Below are 23914 nucleotides of genomic sequence, written 5' to 3' on the forward strand. Positions count from 1 at the left end.
TGTGTACGTATTTAATAGAAAATTTCGATATAAATGGATAAATTATTTGAACAAAAGTTATGGAATTTGATCAAACTCATAACGATAACCTGCCAGACTTCTACCTCAGCTCTTGTGCACACCTCGACTATTTTATTGGTCTACTACCTTCTATCATGCAATATAAGTTGATTATTTGATATGGAGGAAATCTGAATCTCACTGCTATCTTCCAAAAATAACATTACTGTATATCCTAAAATAAAGTAGAAGCAATTTGGCTTTGGCGGCTGATTTTAATTATGAGCAAATGTTTGAATAAATTATTATATTGAGTTTGACAGAGTAAAAGTTTCTAGCATAACTGAATGGAAATTTCAAAAATTAAGATGGTAAAAGGTAAGATCAAGTTTGGTGGGGAGGAATATGTTTTTTCAGAAGATGAAATGATTTTTTTTTAATTTATTAAATGGTAAGTAAAAAAAAAATATTGTCAAAAAACATTTATATATAATTTAGAAAGATGGTGGAGAGGGTGAGTTGTGAGGGGGGTGCTAGGGGTGGGGGAGAATTAGAAGAGGTCTATAAGTTATGTTATTAAATTATCATGTTTACATATCCATTATTCGAGTCTCCAACAATTATTTCAATAACTACATATTCTATTTGACCTGTAAGTTATATTATCAAATTATTATGCTTACATATCCATTATTTGAGTCTCCAACAATTATTTCAATAACTACGTATTCGATTTGAACTATAGACGAATAATAACATTGAGATTTCTCAATATCTTGTTCCAGAAGAAAATGTCGTTCATTTAATGAGAAGTACAATATCAATAACAACATACTCAGTGTAGTGGTCTAGGAAGTATAGAGTGTACGCATACTGCCTTTACCTTAGAGGTGAGGTAAATTTTCCAGAAGAAAATGTCATTCATTTATGAGAAATAAAAAAGAGTATCGAAAATTCAAGTGACTGAAGCTAACACAACTCCTTTCGAAGAAGTAACATACTATTAAAGACTGCATTTTATCTGTGACTCTTGAGGAAAGAAGAATAAAGATGAAACTTTCTATATACTAAAAAGTAGTAGCTTCTGACATCAATTTTTGTTAATATGTCAACTTCTGTGAGATTCAATCTTCAATATTACAAGTGAATTGATACAACCTTGTTTCAGAAACTACATTTTACAAGAGGTCTCAGTAAATACCAAAATCATGATCACTGTAAAATTGTCTGAGTTGCATAGACATATTTGGTAACAGATATCCTGTTCAGTTAACATACAACATGGTTGCTCTGGATAACCTTCGAGCGAGATGATGAATGTGTTCAAGTTTAGGACATGAATCTCATTGATAACAGAAGGTTACTACCATAAACACCTGGGAGGGGTAAGCAAGGTACCATAGGAAAGACGATGAATGTGAAGACGATAAAAAAGATGACCACCAACTTTCATTTGTCCGTCAACTTGTTAAATTCTGTTAATTGCTCTGACCTGCATGGTTAATTCACTGTTAAGAGTGTAGACATGAAAGTACTAAAGGATTAGAATCGATTCTCATTTCATTTTAGTGGATTAGCAAAGCTACAACAAAGTTGCCGCTTGATATGCTACATCGTGAATCAACACTAAATGTGGTACAGTAAACATACAATAAGTAAATCTTTTTGGAAATCCAAGAAGTAAGCACTTTTATCCAAACAAAAGAGCATCAGAAGTCAGTCAAATGTTCAGGTTTTTGTTGGAGTCATGGCCAACTCTTTCCAAGTTCTTATTTTGGAAACACTATTACTATGTTAAAGACCACCAGCAGATATATCTAATAAGTCGGAGAGACTGCAGTCTCCACATGGATCTACTGAGCTAACAAATCTGTTTCACATATATAAACACTTCCCATTCATTAAAAAAAGGAACACACACAGGAAGACGAGGAAGAATTTGTCTGAAAATGTGTGTGTGAGTTGTTACACCCTCGGAAGTTTCACCAAATCTGTCAGAGAAATTCTAGGATATACCAGAACACCTCAACACATAATGAAAATTGGAAAGCAGCATAACAAGATAATAAATTAGGAGAACTGCTAAATTTCACACTAACAAAATTCATCTAATACCCTTCCTCCAGTCCCCTAAGGAAAATGGTAATATTGCTTCTTTATAAGGAGAGAACAAAATTATCACAGTATAAATAAGTGATGTCCTTCAAAAATCTGGCCAAGTTTCTTTTCCTTCAGGGTCGGCAGATTGTTTAGAGCCAATTGATCAATTCAATTAAGTAATCTGAACTAAACACTCACCAGACTGAATCCTGACTCATACCAAGCCCATTACAGGTAAGTATCATCCCTTTGAATCTGGCTAGATATTCCTGTATTCGAACACCAAGTAGTCAGAATGCAGTGTCAAGCATCAGAACTCAAACAAAGGAATTTAACATGATGGAAGTGTGGAGGTACTTACTGGCAAGGTATAATTATTTATCTCATAGTTTCCATTTAGATCATAGTCAAGTCTCTTATCAGGATCACTTAACACTGCAATGGATGTAAATTGGTAGCTATTAGTGACTGCATAATGTAAGTGGCGGATAATATCCCATTAACTATACATTGTTATGCTCCACATAGGGGTCCAGGATACTTTCTGTCTAAATTTTAAAGAACATTGTGCAACAAGAATAAAGAAAAGGATGTAGGCATCCAAAACTAGCGAGTTTCTAATTTTAAAATAGAACGCAGATAGATTTCAGGATCAGAACTCAATATAAAGATTGATGGACAATGAAAAATTTGTAGGGAGAATTTGATGTTGGCACATTCCATATAAAGCTACTTCAAGCAAACAACATACAAGCCATTTTTTCTCTCAACATTTAAGTGAAATAAGACATCACATGGTGTCAAACTGTCAATGGTAAAAATATCGAGAGATCAAATTAAGTTCTAGCTAAATCATACAGGACAAGTAGCAATAATCAGCATCACGTGGCAAGGAGATATATGAAGTTATTATGCCCAAAATTAAAATAACTACCCGAATAAGCTTCATTAATCTCTTGAAATTTAGTGGTTGCTGCATCATTACACTTGTGTTTGTCAGGATGCCACTTCTGCGCATTTCAATCAACGTGAATGATATGACTGCAGTCAGGAACACGCTCCCTTAAATAAATGCGAGCTTGCACAAAGAGAGAGGACGAGACATAGAGAGAACTCAAAAAGAAAGGAGCTGTAGCAGGTGCTGCTAGATGAAATATGGATGACTAACCAGTGCAAGTTTCCTATAGTTTAATCTGATCTTCTCATCTGATGCATCATATTCTACTTCAAGAACCTTGTAATAATCCTTAAAACAAGCAAAAGAACATATCATCAGAAGATCATCAAGTAAAATTAGGATAACATATGACAATCTATAATCCTTTACAGATAAAAGAAAGTATTAGAAGGAAAAGAATTTCATTACGACAGAAAACATATGTTAGTTCCTATATGCCAGTCATATTAAGGATGAACAAGAAAAACCTGACGCTACTCAAATCTTAGCCAGCAATAGAACTGGCAATGATTCCTTAGAGGAAACCTTATCATATTAATACTACCATACATTTCCTTTTTGGTTAAGAGTAAGAATGCAGGCGCAAAGTCAGAAATTTATACAATAGGATTCAGAAAACATTAGAATGACATAGCTGAGACTTGAACTTGCTACCTAAACAACTTTTGAACCCCCTTTACCTACATTAGAATTTTCTTATATGACAGGGGTTCAACAATCTATATATAACCAAAAACAAAAGAAATCAGTTTTACCCTATTGCACAGAGTAATTTTTCATCAAACAGGATTCAATTGAACCCCCTTACTAGCGCCACCCCTGGAAGTGGGAAAGTTATTAACCTTTTTCCAAGTCCCTTGCGAAGATCATTGTATATAACACCAATGGTTGATTGTAATAAAATGAGTAGAGCAAACCCGAAAATATTCAACACAGAGAAAACTTAAAACTGAAAAATATAGAGCCTTCTCCAATGAGAACACTGGTTTATTGTTTAAAGCATTTTGTTGCTTCTTTTTCTGCAGTGGTCTGAAGGAAATGAATCAGTTCTAAAATGATGGAAAATAATTTACTTATTCATGAATCTCAATACATCCCTGGATGAACTTTTACAATTCTCTACACATGAAAATAGCTAGCAACACCCTCTATTTATAATAATATCAGACCTACTTTGACTAGAAACCAGAAAACATATTCTAATATATCAATTAGGCTACAATTCCTATATAGACCTAAACTGAATAAATTAGCAAGTACCAAGTGCTAAACAACTTGGGTTTCTCTACTCCAATTTTGAATTAGTCTTCCAACATAAAAGGATTGCAACTTTACTAACAATGAAGCAATTTCTTGATTGTGGTCTTAGAAAATGAAATGGTGCAAAAACTACTATGAACCTAGAGAAATTTTGCTCAATAAATAGAGAAAACCCAAGAAAGAAAAATATGAATTAAACACAAATGAAAAAGAAGAAAAAGAAAAAGGAAAACCAAATTGAAGAAGAAGATTACCTTGTGTTTGTAGGTGGTTTTATTATCATCCTCCATATGGCTGCCAAAATTAGCTCTTCACTTCTACTTCAGTATAATGCACATCTAGGAGATATAGCAAAACATTTTTCACAAAAAAAAAAAGAGGACAAAATGCAAATGGCTCAATTATCTTTTTTGAGTATCTGAGATTTTCACCCCATGAAAAACATGGTTCAAATTTGAAGGCCTCTGAGAAAAAAAGAAAAGAAAATGAGAAACAGACAAACTGATGACAGAGACACACAATTAAGAGGAGAATTCACTTTTTTTTCCTCCTTAAAGTTATTAACTTTATGATTATTCTCTGTTAAATTTTGTTACTAGAATTCAATCAAATTGATAGGAAGATTAGGGTAAATTAGGGCTCCTAAGAGTTGAAAGATCAAAAATTATACCTCTGAATAGAGTATCCTAATTCATAAATAATAGAGAGAGAAAGAAATTCAATTTCAATTTCTTTTTTCTCAATTTACAATCCCTAATTTTCCTATTTCTTTTTCTACAAAGAAATAACCTTCAGTTTGGATAGTAACAAAATAGTCAAGCAAATAACTATCCTTTATGGATAGGAAGGGGGAGTCAGCTCCTATAGTTATTTTCGATAAAAATTCAATTAGTCGAGTCTCAACACAAATGATATCTGTGAGAATGTTTTATAGCTCTGATTAGTCGAGTGTCAACACGGGTTAGGCGGAAACATTATCATTCATGAACTAATATGATCATTGATAAATTTAGAAGTTTTTTGCCTCAATTTATCCTTTTTGATATTTTTAAAATTTCAATCTCAAACCGAATCATCTTTAACTTCAAAATTTTAATCAATGTGATATTTATCATAATAATAACATTACTAGTCGAACATTTTTTTCTAGTTCTTGAAAATTGAACTATTAAAATTTTGACTCGTGATATGTAATCGTCCACAATGCAGGGGATCATTATGGTCCCAAATCACATTGTAAATATTTTGGCTATTTATGTGTTAATGTCAAATACAACCAAATCCCTCATCTTTGGCTTTGAAGGGCAACACCCAAAGGCTGTAACCTCCACGAATACTTTTGGACATCAAATATCTTTTTTTTTAAATTTTCATCTGGTGTCCAGAACACACATTGAAGTCCGACTAAATTCAAATTCGCACTGAGAAGTCCCCACATGGGCGTAAAAGCTCCCTGACAGCTTGGACATCAAATATCAATTCAACATTTCAAGTACTGAAATATTTGCTTCTGGACACCAAAATGCTATTTCAACATTTTAAATACTGAACTTCAATATCTGCAAATGCTGCTTGAAGAATTAAAATTCAAATTCGAGGACTAATCAAGTGAATAACTATTTTTCACTCATAAGTCTTCGACTTCCTGGAAATCATATTTTTGTTCTTTTTTTCTTTAAAGTTCCATGATGAAACATCTCCAAAAGATTCAGAAGACAATAAAATAACTGGTAAGACTAGAAACTTTATGATCCTTATACTGTTTCAATATCCCCAAATTTCCTCCTTTTGTGTAGAGTCCTATGATTGATCATAAAGAGGAACAAGACCAGTTCTCACATAGTAGCTTCTTCTGCATCACTCTCAACAGGCACTGAAGGCATTTTGTTTCCACCTCTCAACCCTGAAGATACTTTGTCAATGGCGCTGTTCAGTTGATCTAGCTTATTGTTCAAAGTCTGTCTAGTTTTCTGCATACAACAAGTGATGGAACAAATTTATAAGTGTTATTCGGATACAGAACTATAAAGCAAAAAAAATAAAAAATTATTATCACCTCTAAACCTTCATCATAATAGTACATTGGTCGCTTGGCTTTCCGGAAACCATATTCATCTTCATTGAGCAATGACCTCCGTATCTAATGACAGATGGCAGTGAAAAAATAACAGAAAACTATGTTAGCAAACAAAATCCTAAAACACTTGAGGGAAACCCACCAATATTAATTTCATACAGTTGCATCTTTAAGGTGATAAAGAAAGTGTGATGAGAGATGAACAAGCATTAATCATATATATAGTACTATGTATGTAAGCCATAATCCATTCAGAAAACTCATTTCCAAATAAGTTGTTTAGTAAAGTTGAAAATTAGCTTTCCAAATAGAGTAAACTAAGTTCCAAAACCCAATATTGTATCAACAAAATAGTAGCTTTAACTAGAGAACTCTTTGAATTAGCAAGAATTTCTTTACTGAATAGGAAATAAGTTGGTCTTGAGAATATTGGTACCCATTACAGAAAGCTGCTTCATTATGGGAAAAAAAACACAGGGATCATCCTAGTATGGGCGCACACATACTCAGCAGGAATTCTTTGACCCCGAGAGTAAGAAAAAGTAGGCAACAATGTTTACCATACCTAACAAGCAAATCAGTGTTGTGGAATCAGAAATCAAGTTGATACCAAGAGACAATACCAAAATTACCTGTGGAGCAAAAATATAGCCAAGTGTTCCAAATATTGCACCTCCTAAAAGGAAACCGGCAACAAAATCACCACCATGGCCACCTCCACCTCTTTGATCACTGCATTCAACAGGCAAAATTGAACATACCAGTTGAGCACACATGGACAGATCAGTGAAAACAACTTCAGAAATTGTAATCCTTTCATATGATTGGATAACTAATTAAAACGCATGGAGGAAAATGACTCAGCAATATCATATGCTGAAAGGAGCCACATTCAGCAAGTGTACCCTCACTTACCAAGTTAGACAGGAAACATCATATTAATTTCATATCCGGGATCATAAAACCTTCACAATTTAATAGGCTACAAATAATTTAGAAGAACTACAAATAAAATTAAGGATAGAGATGAAACAACTTCCTCTAATTCAACTGAGAATAAGTAGAAACTTGATACTTACCAACAAAAAGAAAGTGAGAAAGCTTCTAAATTTAATAGAGCCCAGCAACAAGAGTGACATCCTTGGTGTCTCCTAATTTCTAAAGCCGAAATTACCTTCAAGCTTTCCTCACTTAACAAAAGTCACGGCCTCACGGGGCATAAATTTGGAGAATCCTACTCAAAAGACGAGTTGAAGTTCAGACCATTTAAAAAAAAGACGAGTTGAAGTTCAGCCACCAACAGAAGTTTCACAATCATCAGCTTCTTCCTACTGCACTCTGTCTCACATTGCACTTTCAAGAGCTCTTATTTCTCCCAATGCATCGGTCATCATCCTCTATGATATTATATATAATGCAAATGAATCTAGTGTTCCCTCTTTGGTAGTTAATATAAAAATGAGAGCACCCGGGAAAAGCCTCCGTTGAAGAAAATGACCGACACTTGCAGTAGCCCAACGATTATGGGGAAATCACTTTGATGGACACATGTATTAAATATCACAACCAATGATTGTTGGAAACTTGTGGATTTAAAAAGTAACAAGCTTAGCATCCTTTCATCAAGAACCAGAATGCTAGCTTAAAAAAGCTCCATGAAGTTATTGGAGTTATACCAAAGTTGAAAAAGAGTTTCATTTGCTTTCTAATGCAAAAAACGATAACAACAACAACCATGATGACGATAACTAATCCTGTTAAGAAAAACAATTAAAAAGCGCAAAATAAGACACTAATGCAGATCTGCTAATCTGCACTAAAAGTACTTCTCAATGATCTTTGTGATTGATTAAGTGATTCATAAGCTGCAAGTTTCTCTTGGTTCCACAGAGATGAGTTCCCTGATCCAGAAAGATGGGTTAGCCATAGCATTTACTTCAGGTGCTTGGAACAATGCATGCATCAAACTATGGTGCCAGAAAAAGTGGTTTCTATAAGGACCATCCGATTTTCCAAAAAGCTGAGAGGACCAGATTACAAATTTTAATTTTCTGAGGGAAGATTTCAAATTGTAGTGCAGTAAACATTAAAGGGACATCATCATTTCACTCTCCAGCTAAAAAGGATTTGGTTGTCCATTGGACCTCTGCAATTAATTCATCAGTTGGTTACTTTAATTTAAGTAAGCAGACAAAAAAAGACCCTAACTCCATTCGACTTCTTAAGGTGCCAGGGAGGCCCAACGAGGAGAGGCTTATCCACATTATGTGCTTGAAAAAATCTTTTCTCCATTAACCATTTGAAGCACAGAAAGCAACCAATGATTCAAGAGTCTTGAGACAATTCTAAATTGGCAATCTTTTAACGTAGACCACCGACCACCTATATATTCTCAGGGGCACCTACTGATTTCTATCAAGTTGGTTCATCAAAGCAGATATAAGAGGGAAACATTTAATCAGATATTTGCAAACACGGAGCGATGGAAAGTGACCTCTGCAGAATGCAGTGAAGTGTTGGGAGAAGAAGAGAGCTGCAACTTTCCAGTTAGGAATCTGTTCTGATTCCCGACTAGGGAGAGCAGTTCATGGATGTATCAAATGCTGATAATATAGACTATTCCTTTAGGAACTAGAACCTGTGAGGATAAAAAAGAAAGGACTGATCTTGTCTAGAATGTAAGCCATTTGGTACTTGCAAATCTCCAAAGATCTTATCACGTCTGCTGACACGAACAGTTAATAGCAAATAATGAGGAAGAATTACAGAGTGGCAGAAATTAAATCCACAAGTATCATGACTTTTCAGTAAAGAGGAATCAGAAGGACTGATGAGAACATTAAACCGATAGTTGAATATAGTAGCAACAAAATAGATAGCTGAGGAAAAGACGTGCAAGGTAGAGACGACACCAAAAATTTTAAGACACAAAAAGCTCTACCAACTATGCCAGATGGGAACAGAAAAAGAAGTTCGTAATATATCGAACAAAAAGAGTTACATCATACTTTGTCACTTTGCAAATATAAATCTGTTGCTTACTTTCCTCTTACTCCCTAAATTGCCGAACTGTAACTACAAATCAAACCAACGGCACCAGATGCTGCCCAACATATTTACGGAACTGAAAATTAAGGAGGACACAGGAGAAGAGACTCAACTTAAAAAGTTTAAGAATAAATATGTATGGTTGTAACTCAGGGCACCAAAGAATATGCAAAGTTATATAAATATCATAAAGGGAAGGAACAAGACATCCATTACACTTGTATTAAAAGTTCATCCAGCTCTAGAGACTCCACCATACTCTTAAGAAAAAATTAGAGGAAGAATTGAAGAAACCTTGCTAGTCAGTCACTCCTCTTCTTTATTACGCTAGTAACGGCCATTAGTAATATTTGGGCTTATCAATCATCATCAAGCCAAAAACTAAGCACAAACCAGATTAACGGCAAGTGGTCTCAATTCATTAAAATAATCATCAACAGATTTGTTTCTTAATAAGTAGTGAGTAGGATATAAGCATACAAAAATGGAATACCTGTAGTTTGCACGAATAGACAACTTGGAGGTTTTTGTTCCTTGAGAGTTTGATTTCCTCTGAATAGTCACCATAGGTGTCTTGACAAACGAGGAGGACTTTGCAGACCAAGGTTCGCATGCTTTGACATGAGTTGCACCTAATTTAGAAGGGGAGAAAAGGGAAGCATCTCAAATGGGAACTCCCAATATCAAGCCAAAAGTAAACACAATCCCTAGTTCACAGAGATACATTACCACATTAATACACTGTCACTTCACCAAATATGGCCAGAGATGCTTGGCATTCTCTTCAATCATACAATACTACCAGAAAAGGACATAAAAAAGAATGCCATTTTTTAAAACTCTTTTCCCAGTAAAGTACGTACGTGATGAACCACTTCAGGAAACTCCAAAGATGCAATTTAAAACTACAAGGCGAGGACACGACACCGAGAGAGACATAGCTTATAAGGATGAGAATCATCATATTCTCATGACAAACAACAAGTGGGCATCTCTATATGTCATAAACAGAAACCCCATATCTATCATTCTGAACCTTGAGAGTTATACTTCCAATCAGATTAGCTCTAATTAAACTTTTAAAACTCCAAAAACGAGACCAAAAGACAGAGAAAGTTAGAAATAATCCAATACAGAAAGTCACTGGTCAGCTGCAGTATTTCTAATGCACTGCACAACATGCACGTCAAGTATTTTTCAATTTTCAGTACTGTGAATGAATTTAGGGTTGCATTAAACTCCGCCAAGCAAGTTACATGAAGGCGAGCAAATCGAATTGCAAGAAACAGAAATAACATTAAAAACAAATATATAGATGAGCAAAATTTTAAGGGTGTCCTAGTGGTCAATAAAGTGAATTGAGAACCATGAAATCTCTTATTCAAATCCCAGCAAAAACAAAACACTAGGCGATTTCTTTGCATCTGTTCTAGCTTTAGTGGACAGAGTTACTTGGCACCTATTGCTGGTGGGAGGTGACAGGTATCATATATAATTAGTCGAGGTTCTGGCCCGGTTATCAAAAAACAAAAAATCTAATTTCATCAAAGCCGATATCAATGTTCCTATAAATCCTACCTAACTATTGACAGTTCATAATCACAGCGAAGATCCACACAACAAAAGTAGATAACATAAAGAAATGAAACGTTCATAATTTATAGATTCACTCCTCCGATGTTTGTTTCGAGCAGCTATAACTCATTTCCGAGATTTTATCCGAAAAAAACCACAAAAGATATATATATAATCAATCTCCTAGAATACTCTTATCAATGGAAAAGTGGAAGTAGAAAATAATCGCCGGCGATGGTACCTGACAAAGAAAAGGGGGCAGCACCGGTCGCCATGAGAGGAAGCAAGAGAGACGAGGCTGAGCAGTAGATACAAAGAGTGAAGAAATTGAGGATTTTGTTTTTTTCTATTTCTATTTAGAGGGATAGGAATTCAATAACAAATACTCCTATTTTTTAAAAATAATTAATTAAAAAATCAAAGCTATTTTTTCAATTTTGAATTATATGATGCAAAGCAAACCATAAGACATTTTCAACGGAACAGATAAATGTTTAAGGAATTGTGTCCATTAGAAATAAAATAATTAATAGGAGGGGGAACAAAAATAGAGGAATTGGATTATTTTTTTTCATTTTTAAATATTTAATCCCTAATAATTCATTTTTACTTTTTTTAGAAAAAAAATTGTTGGTTTCTTGTAAAACTACTAATATCCTTATTTTTATAGGTACACCAAATATGAGAAATTGTTTTTCTCAAGGAAAAAAAAATGAACAATTGATCATGGTCCATGTGATATAAATTTTCACTGTACGATAACAATAACATGTTCAATAAAATTGTGTAGGCAGACTTAACACTACCTCGTAGAGGTCTCATGTATCTTTCAAAGTATGGTGATAAAAACAAAGCTAGAACAGAGCTGGCTACTTCTGTAGTTGTAGCTGTATAACTTCCTCAGTATGATAATTCTCATCTCATTAAAATAAGTGAGTTTTTTCCACCAAAAATTATAGTCACAAAATTATTTTTTATCATATTCAAGTGTCACAAAATTATATTTTATAATTGTATAATGAACTGTGTAAATTGCTCAACGTAAATATATGATGCAAATAAAGTTTGAAGATGTTTATCCTCAAGAAACCACATTAGTAGCCGAAGTTATAATTAGCTCGTTACATAATTCTACATTAAAGCCCGACTAAATGTGAATTCACGCCAAAAAGTCCCCTGGAATGTTTATCCTCAAGAAACCACATTAGTAGATGAAGTTATTACTATGCATTATGCTCATTACACGGTACCCACACTGAAATCTGACCAAATGCGAATTTGCGCCAGAAAGTGGTTAAGCGCTCCCTGACAAAAACGACTTCATACCCAAGGGGACTCAAACCCAAGACCTCTTGATTAAAAATGAAGGGGTACTTACCACTCCGCCACCACCCTTCCAACATCCAGAAATGCGTTTATTCATAAAAAGATAAAGGGAGATCACTGAGGAATAACTAATATTTAAAAGGAGAAAAAACTGACGCATAAATGTTAATTTTTTCTATGGTATCAGAGCCCACAACGGCTAATATTCTCTTTATATATACAAAAGGGCCGTCACTCTGCACTTGCAAACTAAAAGAGAAATTGACTGCAAACACCTAACAAAATTATAACCCCTGTATCCTTATGAACATGCTGTAAACCTACCGCATCCATGTGAATAAACTAAAATGTACACCATTATTGGCAAGATCGCCCTACTTGTTGCCGAGTCCCCCAAAGAAGAGGAGAGGTGTATTACTGCGTCTTGTTTCAGGTATTGCCTGCTCAGTTTGTGAAACAGAACCTTTCTGTTGTTCCTTTTCCGGGAAAGGAAATGAAAGAGAAAGGGAGAGAGAAGCAGAGACATCCTCTACCTCCTTCACTCCAACTGCTTCCTTAGCTGAAGAATGGTCCTGACTGACTTTCTTGTCTACTTTCCCAACTAAAAAGGATGGGATTCCTGGAGTTGGCGGATGTGTCTCACCACCCTGGTCCTGAATGATTTTCTTGTCTACTTTCCCAACTAAAAAGGATGGGATTCCTGGAGTTGGCGGATGTGTCTCACCACCCTGGTCCTGAATGATTTTCTTGTCTACTTTCCCAACTAAAAAGGATGGGATTCCTGGAGTTGGCGGATGTGTCTCACCACCCTGGTCCTGAATGATTTTCTTGTCTACTTTCCCAACTAAAAAGGATGGGATTCCTGGAGTTGGCGGATGTGTCTCACCACCCTGGTCCTGAATGATTTTCTTGTCTACTTTCCCAACTAAAAAGGATGGGATTCCTGGAGTTGGCGGATGTGTCTCACCACCCTGGTCCTGAATGATTTTCTTGTCTACTTTCCCAACTAAAAAGGATGGGATTCCTGGAGTTGGCGGATGTGTCTCACCACCCTGGTCCTGAATGATTTTCTTGTCTACTTTCCCAACTAAAAAGGATGGGATTCCTGGAGTTGGCGGATGTGTCTCACCACCCTGGTCCTGAATGATTTTCTTGTCTACTTTCCCAACTAAAAAGGGTGGGATGCCCTGAGTCAGCGATTGTGTCTCACCACCTTGGAGCTGAATGATTTTCTTGTCTACTTTCCCAACTAAAAAGGGTGGGATGCCCTGAGTCAGCGATTGTGTCTCACCACCTTGGAGCTGAATGATTTTCTTGTCTACTTTCCCAACTAAAAAGGGTGGGATGCCCTGAGTCAGCGATTGTGTCTCACCACCTTGGAGCTGAATGATTTTCTTGTCTACTTTCCCAACTAAAAAGGGTGGGATTCCCCGAGTCTGTGAATTTGACTCACCACCTAATGCTAGCTCAAGATTCGGGACTCTATCACTAAGCCGATCATTGTCTGGATGATGCATTTGCCAAGGCATCGAGCTAGCCTTAACAGGATTTGGATCAACAGGGAAGAAATATCTTTCAGCACTCTCTGAGCACTCCGGAACAGGTGCTTTACTCAGAGCTTCATCATACCCAGTATCCGGAAGGTAGGGTCCATAAGAGGAACCACGCATCCGTGACAAAAAATCATCACTGGAACAACTAGTTTGCTCGCTATTACCATAAGATCCACCAATATTAGTCTTCAATTTTTTGTCATGGTGTGCCTCTTCAACTAGAAGGTCATTATCATTAAAAAGTCGAGTTGCTCGATTAACTCCAGAGTCAGCAGATTGCATCACGGTCTCCACTGAACGGGGACGTTTCAGGTGGTTTGACACATCACTATTGAGCACCTTCCATGTCGGTTCCGTAGCTGCACTTCCACTCGTTTCAGATGCCTCTTCATCTTTATACTCATCTTCCAGATTTATCTCAAATTTCCTACCATTTGTGCTACAGAAGCCTTTCTCCATGCTGCCCACAGAAGTTTTATCCTGCATATGACCTGCAGCTTCATCAACAGAGCGGGATGGCTGAGAATTGGCAGCTGGTGCAGAACTACTTAGCACTTCCACTTTGCATTCACGTCCAGCATCTCCAACCACCTAAAAGAGTATTAATGATGTTCATTAAGTAAATGCTGCAGCAATGTAAATGAACTAGTGTATAAGCAAAAGAGAGCAAGGGGAAATCTCCTGAAGACAATCAAGCATTAGGTACACCCATACAACTGCAACATGAAGGATATATTAGACGTTATTTTGATAACAAGAAATCTGAGCTGACACACTCGCTACAAAGAAGAAATAAAAGAAACATTTGTGAATAACAAGTTAAACCTACAACAATATTCACTACAAAGCACAGCAGGTCGACCATTTGCAATAGATAAATACGCTATGACAAGATCTAAGAGAATCAGGACAACTGCAGAGTCTGAAATAATAGCCAATTACCTTTCCAACTCCTGCCATTTGATGTGAGCAACAAATGAATGATATGGACTTGATAACATATCACAATTACAATATATCCCAAGTGTAAACAGATAGAAGTCCAAGATTTTCTCCCCATGATGCAAGACATGAGCGAAATAAAAGATTGAGGACCACCTAACTGCCCAAAGCTAATTACACCGTCTTGGGATGTAATGAGAATGTCTCAATAGAAAATGTTGTGATCCATCTAAGGATCAGCATGATAAGTCTAGATTGCAAGTCAAATCACTCAAGTGCTTTGGATGATCCTTGCACCACCCAAAAGAGAGGAATTGATATGCCAGAAATGGCAAACCAAAAATAAGAAGATAAAAACTCTGAAATCATGTCATATGACACCATTCATCACTTAAAGCAACAATGCCAGAACTGGCCCCATTTGGACTTTAAGTTGATATCTGACATGTTCAATACAGACTAAAGGACTCAAAGTTGACTAGGATTTGTTTATAGGTCACCAGTTCAACACAAAGAACCCGGATTTGCAAAATCTAAACAACTAATATCATTATAAGTACTGAAATAGCAATAGTCAGTAAAGCAACTGAGCAGACAAATATTAAAGTCACAAAAGTATCTCAAGCAGCATCGAACTTGCACTGTCAATGTGTGTTTTCTACTTTTTCCTTTTTTTGCGTGAAAGAGGCACTCTAGTGGCTAGTGCAATGCTTCTATGAATATATGATTTTTGGATTCAAAAACAGACTACTCAAATCTTTGATTAAAGTAGCAAAGTTGAAGCTCCCTATGCAAATATGATAAAGTTAAACAGCACCTGGAAAATGCCAAACTGTCTCCTCTCTGGGGTAAAATCCATGTGGCTGGCCGGTACAGAAGACATGGACCTAGGCTCCAGATGCTCCACCTTTGTGTCTGCAGAGTCACCTTTGCATACTTGGGCCCCTTTAGAATCAACATTTCCATTAACTAATGGACAGCTAGACTTCTTTGAAGCAGTTACCTCACCATCCATGGAAACATTACCACTTGTAACATTGTCTACAGGTCCAAGGCAATGTATATTCTCTGGAAAAGGCATGATTAATTTTGGAGTATCTTGGGGTACAAGAGATGGCTTTCCAGTTGTTGCCTGCACCTTCTTTACTCTAAAGACACCCCATAGGAAGAACATCATATTCCACCCTGCATAAACAGCATGATCAGAACAAGGAAAAAACAAGGACAGTTTCTCCATCTCATTTTGCATGAAGTAGAGAGTAAGTTTGCATTAGAACATGTCTTCATTTCAACACCCTACATAACAATCACCACTACATGCGAATGAGAACCGAAAGGCACCGACGAGTATACTCCCCATTGCAAAGAAACAAGTAAAGAGTAGCTAATGTACCAAGCAGACATGCAGTATCTGCTTAAAGAATAGTAGGAAGGGAATTAAACAGGAAATATGTGATAAAAGTAAACAATGGGTTCCTTCATTTTTGGTGTCAGAGTTCAGGATCAAAAACTTCACAAAACCCAGATTCATCCATATCGAGTACCATCTTATGCCAAAGCAAGGTAATAAAATGTGAACCAAGCTTAACTGATCTATCCTTGTAAAGCTTGCATCTTCTTGATGCCTTGAAATGAATCTACTTACTTCATCAAAAAAAAAAAAAATGTGAACCAAGCTTGTCGCAGTCTGTAGAACCTCACGCTTGACATATAATTGTGAGATAATGCTTGCATAATATAACTTAGATAATGCTTAAAAATTTCAACACAACATATATCAAGTTCAAGAAAGTATCTCATAATATGTGTCATCCTTACGTTGAGATTTTTCAGGAAGTCGGTTAGATGGGAATATCAGAAGTTCAACACCTTGAAGATTCGCTTTGAGAGCCGTGTCATTCCTAATCATATTCTCCAGCAAAATTTTGTAGCACCTCTCATAGCTGAGACATTATATAATACCATCAATGTCAGATGAAAAAACAAATAATACTGGCGGGAAACCCAATTTACTGAAAGCAAGAAAATTTAAATGGGAACAGTTACCTTCCAATATCTTGAGCAAAAAAGAACAGTGCAATATTATCTTCTTTAACACCATACTCCTGAAATTGTATTGGCCAAGTGCTCAATCGTGATACCTCATTAAAGAGGACCTTTTGAGGAAATTTGTGTACTGCGTCAAGAACGTTGGGTGATGCACAACTTGATAAATGAGCCTGAATTCCATCACATAGGTCAAGACTTCTTCCACTCTTCTGAACCTCAAAAGCACCCCTGAACAAAAAGTAAGCATAAATAATTGCTTCTGAAATGCAATAAAATCTCACCACTACAACCTATCAAAATTCAAAAATCCTAGGGGGTGAAATCTCTTTTAGAAAAATAAGATAAAGTTGGACATCATACTGCCATATATATTCATGCTCTGGAAATGCTGTCTTCGAAAGTATTGACATTGCCGCTTGTGAATATCTATGTAAATCAACAAGTGAAGATTTTCCATCAGACAGAAGAATAGGCACCAGATTTCCTGCTCCGGTAAGGGCTTCAGCAGGAAGCACTGATAGCTGCCTCAAGCTACCGATTTCCTGTTTATGAGAGACAGTCATAGAGTTCAATGACACCCCATGGCCATCCTCGTTGGAAGACAACATTCTTCTGCTACTTGAACCACATAATACATCCGGAGCCGTTGTTTCAGCATTTGTGTTTGACACAGCTAAATCATCAGATTGATCAACAACCCTATTCTTCCAGCATACTCCAGGCTTCTTTAGCATAGCCGCCTCAATTGCAGCTTTAAGATTGCTGGTGCCATTTGGGGCCTCTCTAGAATTTCTTACAGCAGAAACATCAGAAGCGACTAATTCAGACCCATCAACAGTGCAACTATCTGTCAAGTGACCGCTTCCTTTACACTTCTGGCAGAAGAGGGACTTAGTACCAGTTCCAGTGTGTTTTAAGCGTCTCCCAGAACTCTCCTTTATTCTCTCACCAACATTTTTTGATTCACTCGGCTGGGGCAGTCCATCCGACGGACCTTCACCAGTGTTAGATGTTGGTCTCTCAGCAATATAAGAGTTTGGCAAAGAATCATCTCTTGCACTACTCTGGTCAGGTCGCTGATCAGAGCTACTAATTTTATTGGCAGCAGGAGCTCCTGTAGAGATGGATGTGTGAGATGTCTGCTTCTTAGCTTCATCTGATTAACATAGGCAGAAAATGCATAATAAAATGAATATGTAAAAGGCTTTAACGCCCACCCCCTCCCAACAAAGAATACGAGTAGACAGAATGAGAGACAGAAGGCATATCAACTTAAAGCCACTCTACCTGAAAGAACAGATAAATCCTGTGTCCTACGAGCAACAGCACCAGAAGATTTCAATAGTGACATAGGTTTGCTGTCAAGCTGACCTGTTCGCGAATCACGGATATTACTTGAGGAAGGAAGTGGTGAAGGGTCACCTCGAAATGCTGATCTTTGATCGGTTCTAGAAGGAACAGAAGTACCGGGAGAACGCTCTGATCTAAAAGAATTCTTCCTTTCAAATTGATTTCGTTCTTTTGTCTGCATTTGTGCTTTGTCCTGAGCAGGGGAAAACCTAGGGGATAACATCTTAACTTTTGATTCAGAGACATTGTTGCGGCTAGTGCTTATCGATCTAAATGACATAGATTTGCTCATTGATCGAGTAGAACTCTCTTTCGCATCAAGACCAGTGGACTCTCTGACCAATTTCTGCTTCGGGGGGAAACTTTCATCTACAAGTAGCACTTTTCGTTTTGCAGCCAGGGAACTGAAAGAATTAGACTTCGAAAAGGTACCTGCAGATACAAAAAGAATCCAGCTTAATTGGTTATGGCATACTATGTGACATACCAAGCAGCAGAAAAGATAAGAGAATTTCTTAGAGAGTCGAGAAGGTCAGATCCAAGCCAATTTCGATAAAATTACCTCTAGAAGTTTGTAGTCGTGACCCCCAAGCTGGAGTATCATGAACAGAAAGACCTCCAGAAGAAATCAGATTAGCAGATTTCAACTTCCCCTTATCTGAGTTTTTAAATGAACTTTCACGAGAAAGGGCAGGAAGTTTATTGGGACTCAGTGTCTTTGGTGATGCCGGAACTGGTTCAAGAGCCTGCTTCTTTGCTGCAGAAGAAACTTCAGTATCATCCATGCACCTCTTGCCAGGAGTTTTAGGGTCAGAAGCTATGTCACCGTCAAAATCAGGAGGCTTTGATTCCGTTTTTATGGTAAGGCCTGTATTGCCAAGAGCAATTTTTTTACCAGTAGGATAACTTTTTCCATTTCCATCAAACTTCACTGATTTATCTTCTTTCCGATTTTTCATTTCCTCATCAAATTTGCATTCCTCGCACATCCAATCACCCTCTGGAACTTTTTGTAACATTTCTCGCATGCAATAACTAGGACAAAACAACAGAATATTCACATCAACCACAAGACGAGGAATAAAATGACCATGTGGAGATGAAATGAATTAGAGGCTTACGTATGTTCTGCACCATCTGTACATTTACAACATATGGCAAGTAAATCCTCCCGACCAGCATCTCCACATATATCACAAACTTTCACCTGTAATTGGAAAGGACACTACAGTCAATTTCAAAGGGGAAAAAAGGTGTGTGGTACGATTCAAACTTGCAAACTAGTTTAGAGGGAACAACTACAAAATAAACATAATAAGGCAGCATGATTTCCTAATCTAAGTTACACACAGTTCTCCAAGAAACACAAGACATGTCAAATGCATCACTTGTATGCACAAATAAAAGAGAATGTGTGCCTCAATTAAAGAAGCAAAAAACTCACATGCATAGCACTAATTCATACATTGCAATCTGTAATATTATCAACAAAACATTTCCTGCTAAAAGAATTTCCAATGATACCTTTATTTATCACGCCTTTTTAGACCAAAAAGAATCTGCACGACTAATCTAAACAAACTAAGAGACATAGCAGCAATTCTTGCAGATTAGAAGCCACTTGTTTTTTAGTGTTCATACGGAAGCTGATCAATTTGACCATACATTTGAAGTGAATCTATTCATTAGCTTTCTGCACAACAGTTTTTTCTTTGTAATGCTCTAATAACCCCTTACAGATATCCAGTGAGTGATGTACCAACATCTCCAGCAAAGTACCATAGAATTTGATATTGGCATTTAGCTCTGCTGCGCAAAAATTCCAATTTCTGTAAACAAGTTAGAACCGCCTAATCCCCATAGTAGGAATGATGCCCCTTATAAGTCATGCTTTAGACATTCAATAGTTCTCAGACTTGACAGGTAAAACATGTCCAACCAGATAAATATAAGTTATGGGCTTAATGATTTTTAAGTGTGACTAATAATGGGAAGAATATATGCAAATGTGTTCACATGTTTACAAGTTTAGTTGACTTCTTCAGTGTCTGAAGACATAAAAACATAAGATTTCTCGGATTTCCTTTTACAGATGATAATCATTCGTAGTCTTCAAAGTCAGGTTGTAGTAACCTGACTATTAGTTTCATATCATGGTGATCTTGCCTGGGGATTGATCTATTGGATGAGACAAATGACAAGCTTAGAGGACAAAACAAACAAAAAGAAAGAAAATAAGTGTTCCAAGAGCAAACAGCAAAAGCACTCTTACTTACATCTAGCTCCTCAATGTCAGAATCCTCACTCTCATCCATTTGATGCGATTGTAAGGCATCCTTTGTATCAGAGGAAACAGGTGATCCAACATTCTTTTGGTCATTCTTCTCAGGACAAGTATCAGCAGGTAGATCATCAGAAGCTTCAGATGCCACATCATTCTTTAATAATGAATGGTTATTTTCCAAACAGTCCCCTGTACTATGTGCATTTCTTGATGAGGTCGCCTCAGTAGGTGCCTTATTATCTTCTTCCCCACTGCTTTCATTCTGCCTACTATGGTCAATTGGACTACCATCATCAGCCTCAACTTTCACGTGTACACATCCAGCAGAAGTTTGATTATTTATAGTCTTCCCACTGGAAGTAGAAGAACACTGAAGACTTGATTTGTCTTCACTCGTCTTACTGAAGCTGGATAATTTATTAGCTTCATCGCCTCTACCGATACATGACATGTTGTCATCAAGGCCTTCAAAAGATTTGGGATCCTTTAACTTCGCAAGCACTGCACCATCTGAAGTAACTGATGAAACATCAGAAGTCCTTGCATTTGCTTTAACTTCAGCGTTTGCAGAGAAAGATAAGTTACTTGAACTAGTGCGAATTGCACTGTCTATTTTACTACTCTGTCTAATTTCACATTTTCTAGTCTTATCAGAAGACGGAACATCATTGACAGAGAAACTTAAGCTATTTATACCTGTTTCTCCAGATAATTCATCAACTTTTGACTCCATGAGACTTGGACTAGTAGGAAAACAAGAAGAGCAAGGAGTGGAGCACACGTTACACGTTCCAGAGACTAGTCTTCCACCGACACTCTGATTCTGAGAACACGGGATAGATTCCTTATTGACTTCAGTTGACACCTGAACACAATAAAACATTCGGAAAAAAAAAAGAGTTTTGATGAAGGAGAGGAATCAATAATAGGGAAACCTACAGGATATAAAGAATGTAGATAGTATTGTTAGACTTTATTGATTCTTTGCAAGTTTAGGACTTCCACAGCAGTACTCCTTTTTGTTATTGTACAGAAGGATTCCTGTCACGCCTCAGCACCTACTTGGTGCTAGGCTGTTCCTTTTTCTCAGTAGACACACTACTTACATTCTCAAAAATAAAATAAAAAATAAGGCAACTATGACGATGGCAAAAAACTGAGTCAATCATATCATGAAAGTACTTGTCAACAAATCCTAACATCTCAGACTCTTAAGTAGTATTTTTTTTAAAAAGAACACACATCTTTTCTCCGATTATAACAGATTAATAAGATAGCCTTTCACATTTTCTTGTTCTTTTTTTTATCAGTTGGATAGTCCTTCATATTTCTTTATCAAAACAATGCTAGCCTCATTTATTTATTTATTTGAAACTGGTAACATGTATTCTTCAGCATTAAGGGTATGCTGGCCACCTCCAAAACATTTATTTCCCTAAGAAGGACTAAGCCCTATGATTATCATTCTGCTCAGATATTGCCTATTCTAAAAATCTTATAGATACTCTGTTAAAGGACAGGAAAAAGGCTCTCACATCCTTCCATTATAAAATAACACCAAAATCTAGAAAAAAACAAACACAATCTACTTGTACCACATTACTCATTTCTCTAAGTTGCTAACAGCTAGAAAATATCAATGATGCCATTATAACTCAAGAAATGGGAATGCCCTTTTGCTGTAAACAAGAAAATTTCCGGAAAGCCAACAAAGTACACCAAAACAATGTTTCGACGATTCAGGCGAGTATTGGAAGCGAGTAGAGAGGAAGTATCTACTTGTCAGTAGTATCCAACAACAAAAGAAATATTGCCCACCCTTCTCCTATGTATAGAAATTTAAATCTTCAGCAGGGAAAGAATACACTATCAAACCAGGTTACCACTCCAGGATAAAAAGGAACTAAACCCGTAGTTTACATATATTTCCTAAACAAACTAATGGACAACAAATAGGAAGGTGAATATACAAAGAATAATGAGTCAGAAGAATGAACACACAGAATGTAATTACCCTGTAGTCTCACCGTATTCGTCTGGAAGTTACAGATAGGTTCAACAAACGGCCCTTGCATCCGATGGCTTCCTCTCAATAGAGGGGTAATCTAAAAATGAATTAAAGACACTATCAGTTGCAGCCAAACAACATCATCTAAAAATCTAGGAAAACAACAGTACAGCAAATAGATCGTATAGCATGCCAAAGCATAAAACTGAATAAATCCCAAAACATCCTTGGGCAAAAGTACTAATAAATTAAAGAAAAATCTATTTTTGATTAATCAGAAACCCTAACCTTGACAGAAGTAAACAATCGTCTTCAAACAAGTATCAGGAACAAATCAACATTGAAATTTATCCACAAACGATGCCGTTCCATACTGATTCCGATTGAAAATGAAAAAACACAAAAAAATCGAAACTTTTGATTGACGCACGATTCAAGAAGCAGTTTTACAAAACTCAAAGAGAGCCCATCAATTGAAGGTAGAATAAAAAAAACCCTAATTGAATTTCAGAGATTAAACAACAGAAAATTAACGTGCCTTCGGTTTCGAAAGAGTGAAAGTCACATTGTATAACTCATTCAAACTTCTTTCCTTATGCTTAGACATCGCCGACAACGAAAAACCGATCGATTAAGCATCCACTTTATCCTTTATCCAAGATACCATTCGCTTAATTATCTCAACAATTCAATTCAAAGCATGCAATTCAACAAAAACAGAATGAATAAAAACCCCAAATTTCCAAAATGCTTATTATCTGTATCCCCTCCCCTCCCCTCCCCTCTCTCTCTTACCCCCCTCTATATGTGGTATCAAATGTTAATTTTGATAATTCTAAAGGACGATTCAGCAATTAAATCATACACCGTAAAAATCTCAGATAATCAATCAACTAAGCTATAACAAATAACCGAAATTTACTGTAAATCAATGGCGGAGATTAGGGGAAGTGAACAAATTTAACGTGTTACTTGTTCAGTGAGCAGTTACAACACGCACTGGCATCTCGCTTGTTTGCTCCGTACAGAAAAAAGAAAAAAAAAACACACACAGTGGATTTGTCGAGTCTCGTTTATTTTTCTCCTTTAAAAGCGCGGAGCACACCATGGACCACGCTAATATTATATATATAGGGGAAAAAATGTATTTTTTGTAGATTTTTAGTACATTTTCTTTTATTTGAGTTTGGTAGATTAGATTAGATTAGATTAGATTTTTATTGCCATGGAGAATGTGATAAAATATTATTGGTACCACGTGTTCCCTTTTTGTACTCTTTTTGTTTTAATTTATTTGTCTGGTTTGATTTAGCGCGAAATTTAAAAAAATAAAATGGATTTTTGAATTTTGTAACCGTTACGCGTCGTCGGTAAGTTAGAATTA

At 36.4% G+C, this 23914-nt stretch overlaps 3 protein-coding genes across 8 annotated transcripts; all 3 read right to left on the minus strand.

Moving 5' to 3' along the window:
* Window positions 1-1065: 1065 nt before the first annotated feature.
* Window positions 1066-5016, minus strand: LOC102589009 (chaperone protein DnaJ). Its single transcript, XM_006347536.2, has 6 exons — window positions 4573-5016; window positions 3269-3346; window positions 3035-3110; window positions 2462-2535; window positions 2299-2369; window positions 1066-1492 (listed from the first exon to the last, which is right to left on the minus strand). The coding sequence occupies exons 1-6, from the start codon at window positions 4606-4608 to the stop codon at window positions 1450-1452; spliced, it is 378 nt and encodes a 125-aa protein (XP_006347598.1). The 5' UTR covers window positions 4609-5016; the 3' UTR covers window positions 1066-1449.
* Window positions 5017-5847: 831 nt separating this feature from the next.
* LOC102589329 (uncharacterized) lies at window positions 5848-11365 on the minus strand. The gene is made up of 5 exons (XM_006347537.2): window positions 11260-11365; window positions 9937-10075; window positions 7028-7127; window positions 6375-6458; window positions 5848-6288 (listed from the first exon to the last, which is right to left on the minus strand). Exons 1-5 carry the CDS (start codon window positions 11291-11293, stop codon window positions 6154-6156), a joined length of 492 nt encoding a protein of 163 aa, XP_006347599.1. The 5' UTR covers window positions 11294-11365; the 3' UTR covers window positions 5848-6153.
* Window positions 11366-12496: 1131 nt separating this feature from the next.
* Window positions 12497-23571, minus strand: LOC102589655 (uncharacterized). 6 transcript variants are annotated; one of them, XM_006347543.2, is made up of 12 exons: window positions 23503-23571; window positions 22550-22627; window positions 21219-21387; window positions 20515-21041; window positions 19360-19445; window positions 18801-19273; window positions 18176-18670; window positions 17249-18044; window positions 16886-17116; window positions 16658-16782; window positions 15657-16024; window positions 12497-14488 (listed from the first exon to the last, which is right to left on the minus strand). In XM_006347543.2, the coding sequence occupies exons 2-12, from the start codon at window positions 22595-22597 to the stop codon at window positions 12719-12721; spliced, it is 5088 nt and encodes a 1695-aa protein (XP_006347605.1). In that variant the 5' UTR covers window positions 22598-22627; window positions 23503-23571; the 3' UTR covers window positions 12497-12718. The 6 variants fall into 6 exon arrangements, with proteins under 6 accessions (XP_006347605.1, XP_006347600.1, XP_006347601.1 ...); XM_006347538.2 differs by lacking the exon at window positions 23503-23571 and adding an exon at window positions 23069-23311; XM_006347539.2 differs by lacking the exon at window positions 23503-23571 and adding an exon at window positions 23069-23310 and having other exon boundaries at window positions 20515-21032.
* Between the last annotated feature and the right edge of the window lie 343 nt (window positions 23572-23914).

Source organism: Solanum tuberosum, unplaced genomic scaffold, assembly GCF_000226075.1.
Source record: "Solanum tuberosum cultivar DM 1-3 516 R44 unplaced genomic scaffold, SolTub_3.0 scf00093, whole genome shotgun sequence".
Lineage (NCBI taxonomy): Eukaryota > Viridiplantae > Streptophyta > Magnoliopsida > Solanales > Solanaceae > Solanum > Solanum tuberosum.

Excerpts from the sequence above, each read along its gene's own strand:
- LOC102589329 (XM_006347537.2), bottom strand. The coding sequence starts at position 11,293 with ATGGCGACCGGTGCTGCCCCCTTTTCTTTGTCAG. Across the intron at positions 7,128-9,936 it reads TCTATTCGTGCAAACTACAG|TGATCAAAGAGGTGGAGGTG; the intron begins GTATTCCATTTT and ends TGTTGAATGCAG. Across the intron at positions 6,459-7,027 it reads GCTATATTTTTGCTCCACAG|ATACGGAGGTCATTGCTCAA; the intron begins GTAATTTTGGTA and ends ATCTGTCATTAG.
- LOC102589009 (XM_006347536.2), bottom strand. The coding sequence starts at position 4,608 with ATGGAGGATGATAATAAAACCACCTACAAACACAAG. Across the intron at positions 3,347-4,572 it reads AAACCACCTACAAACACAAG|GATTATTACAAGGTTCTTGA; the intron begins GTAATCTTCTTC and ends GCTTGTTTTAAG. Across the intron at positions 2,370-2,461 it reads TAAATAATTATACCTTGCCA|GAATATCTAGCCAGATTCAA; the intron begins GTAAGTACCTCC and ends GTTCGAATACAG.
- LOC102589655 (XM_006347538.2), bottom strand. The coding sequence starts at position 23,137 with ATGTCTAAGCATAAGGAAAGAAGTTTGAATGAGTTATACAATGTGACT. Across the intron at positions 16,025-16,657 it reads ACTTCCTGAAAAATCTCAAC|GGTGGAATATGATGTTCTTC; the intron begins GTAAGGATGACA and ends CTGTTTATGCAG. Across the intron at positions 14,489-15,656 it reads GACAGTTTGGCATTTTCCAG|GTGGTTGGAGATGCTGGACG; the intron begins GTGCTGTTTAAC and ends ATACTCTTTTAG.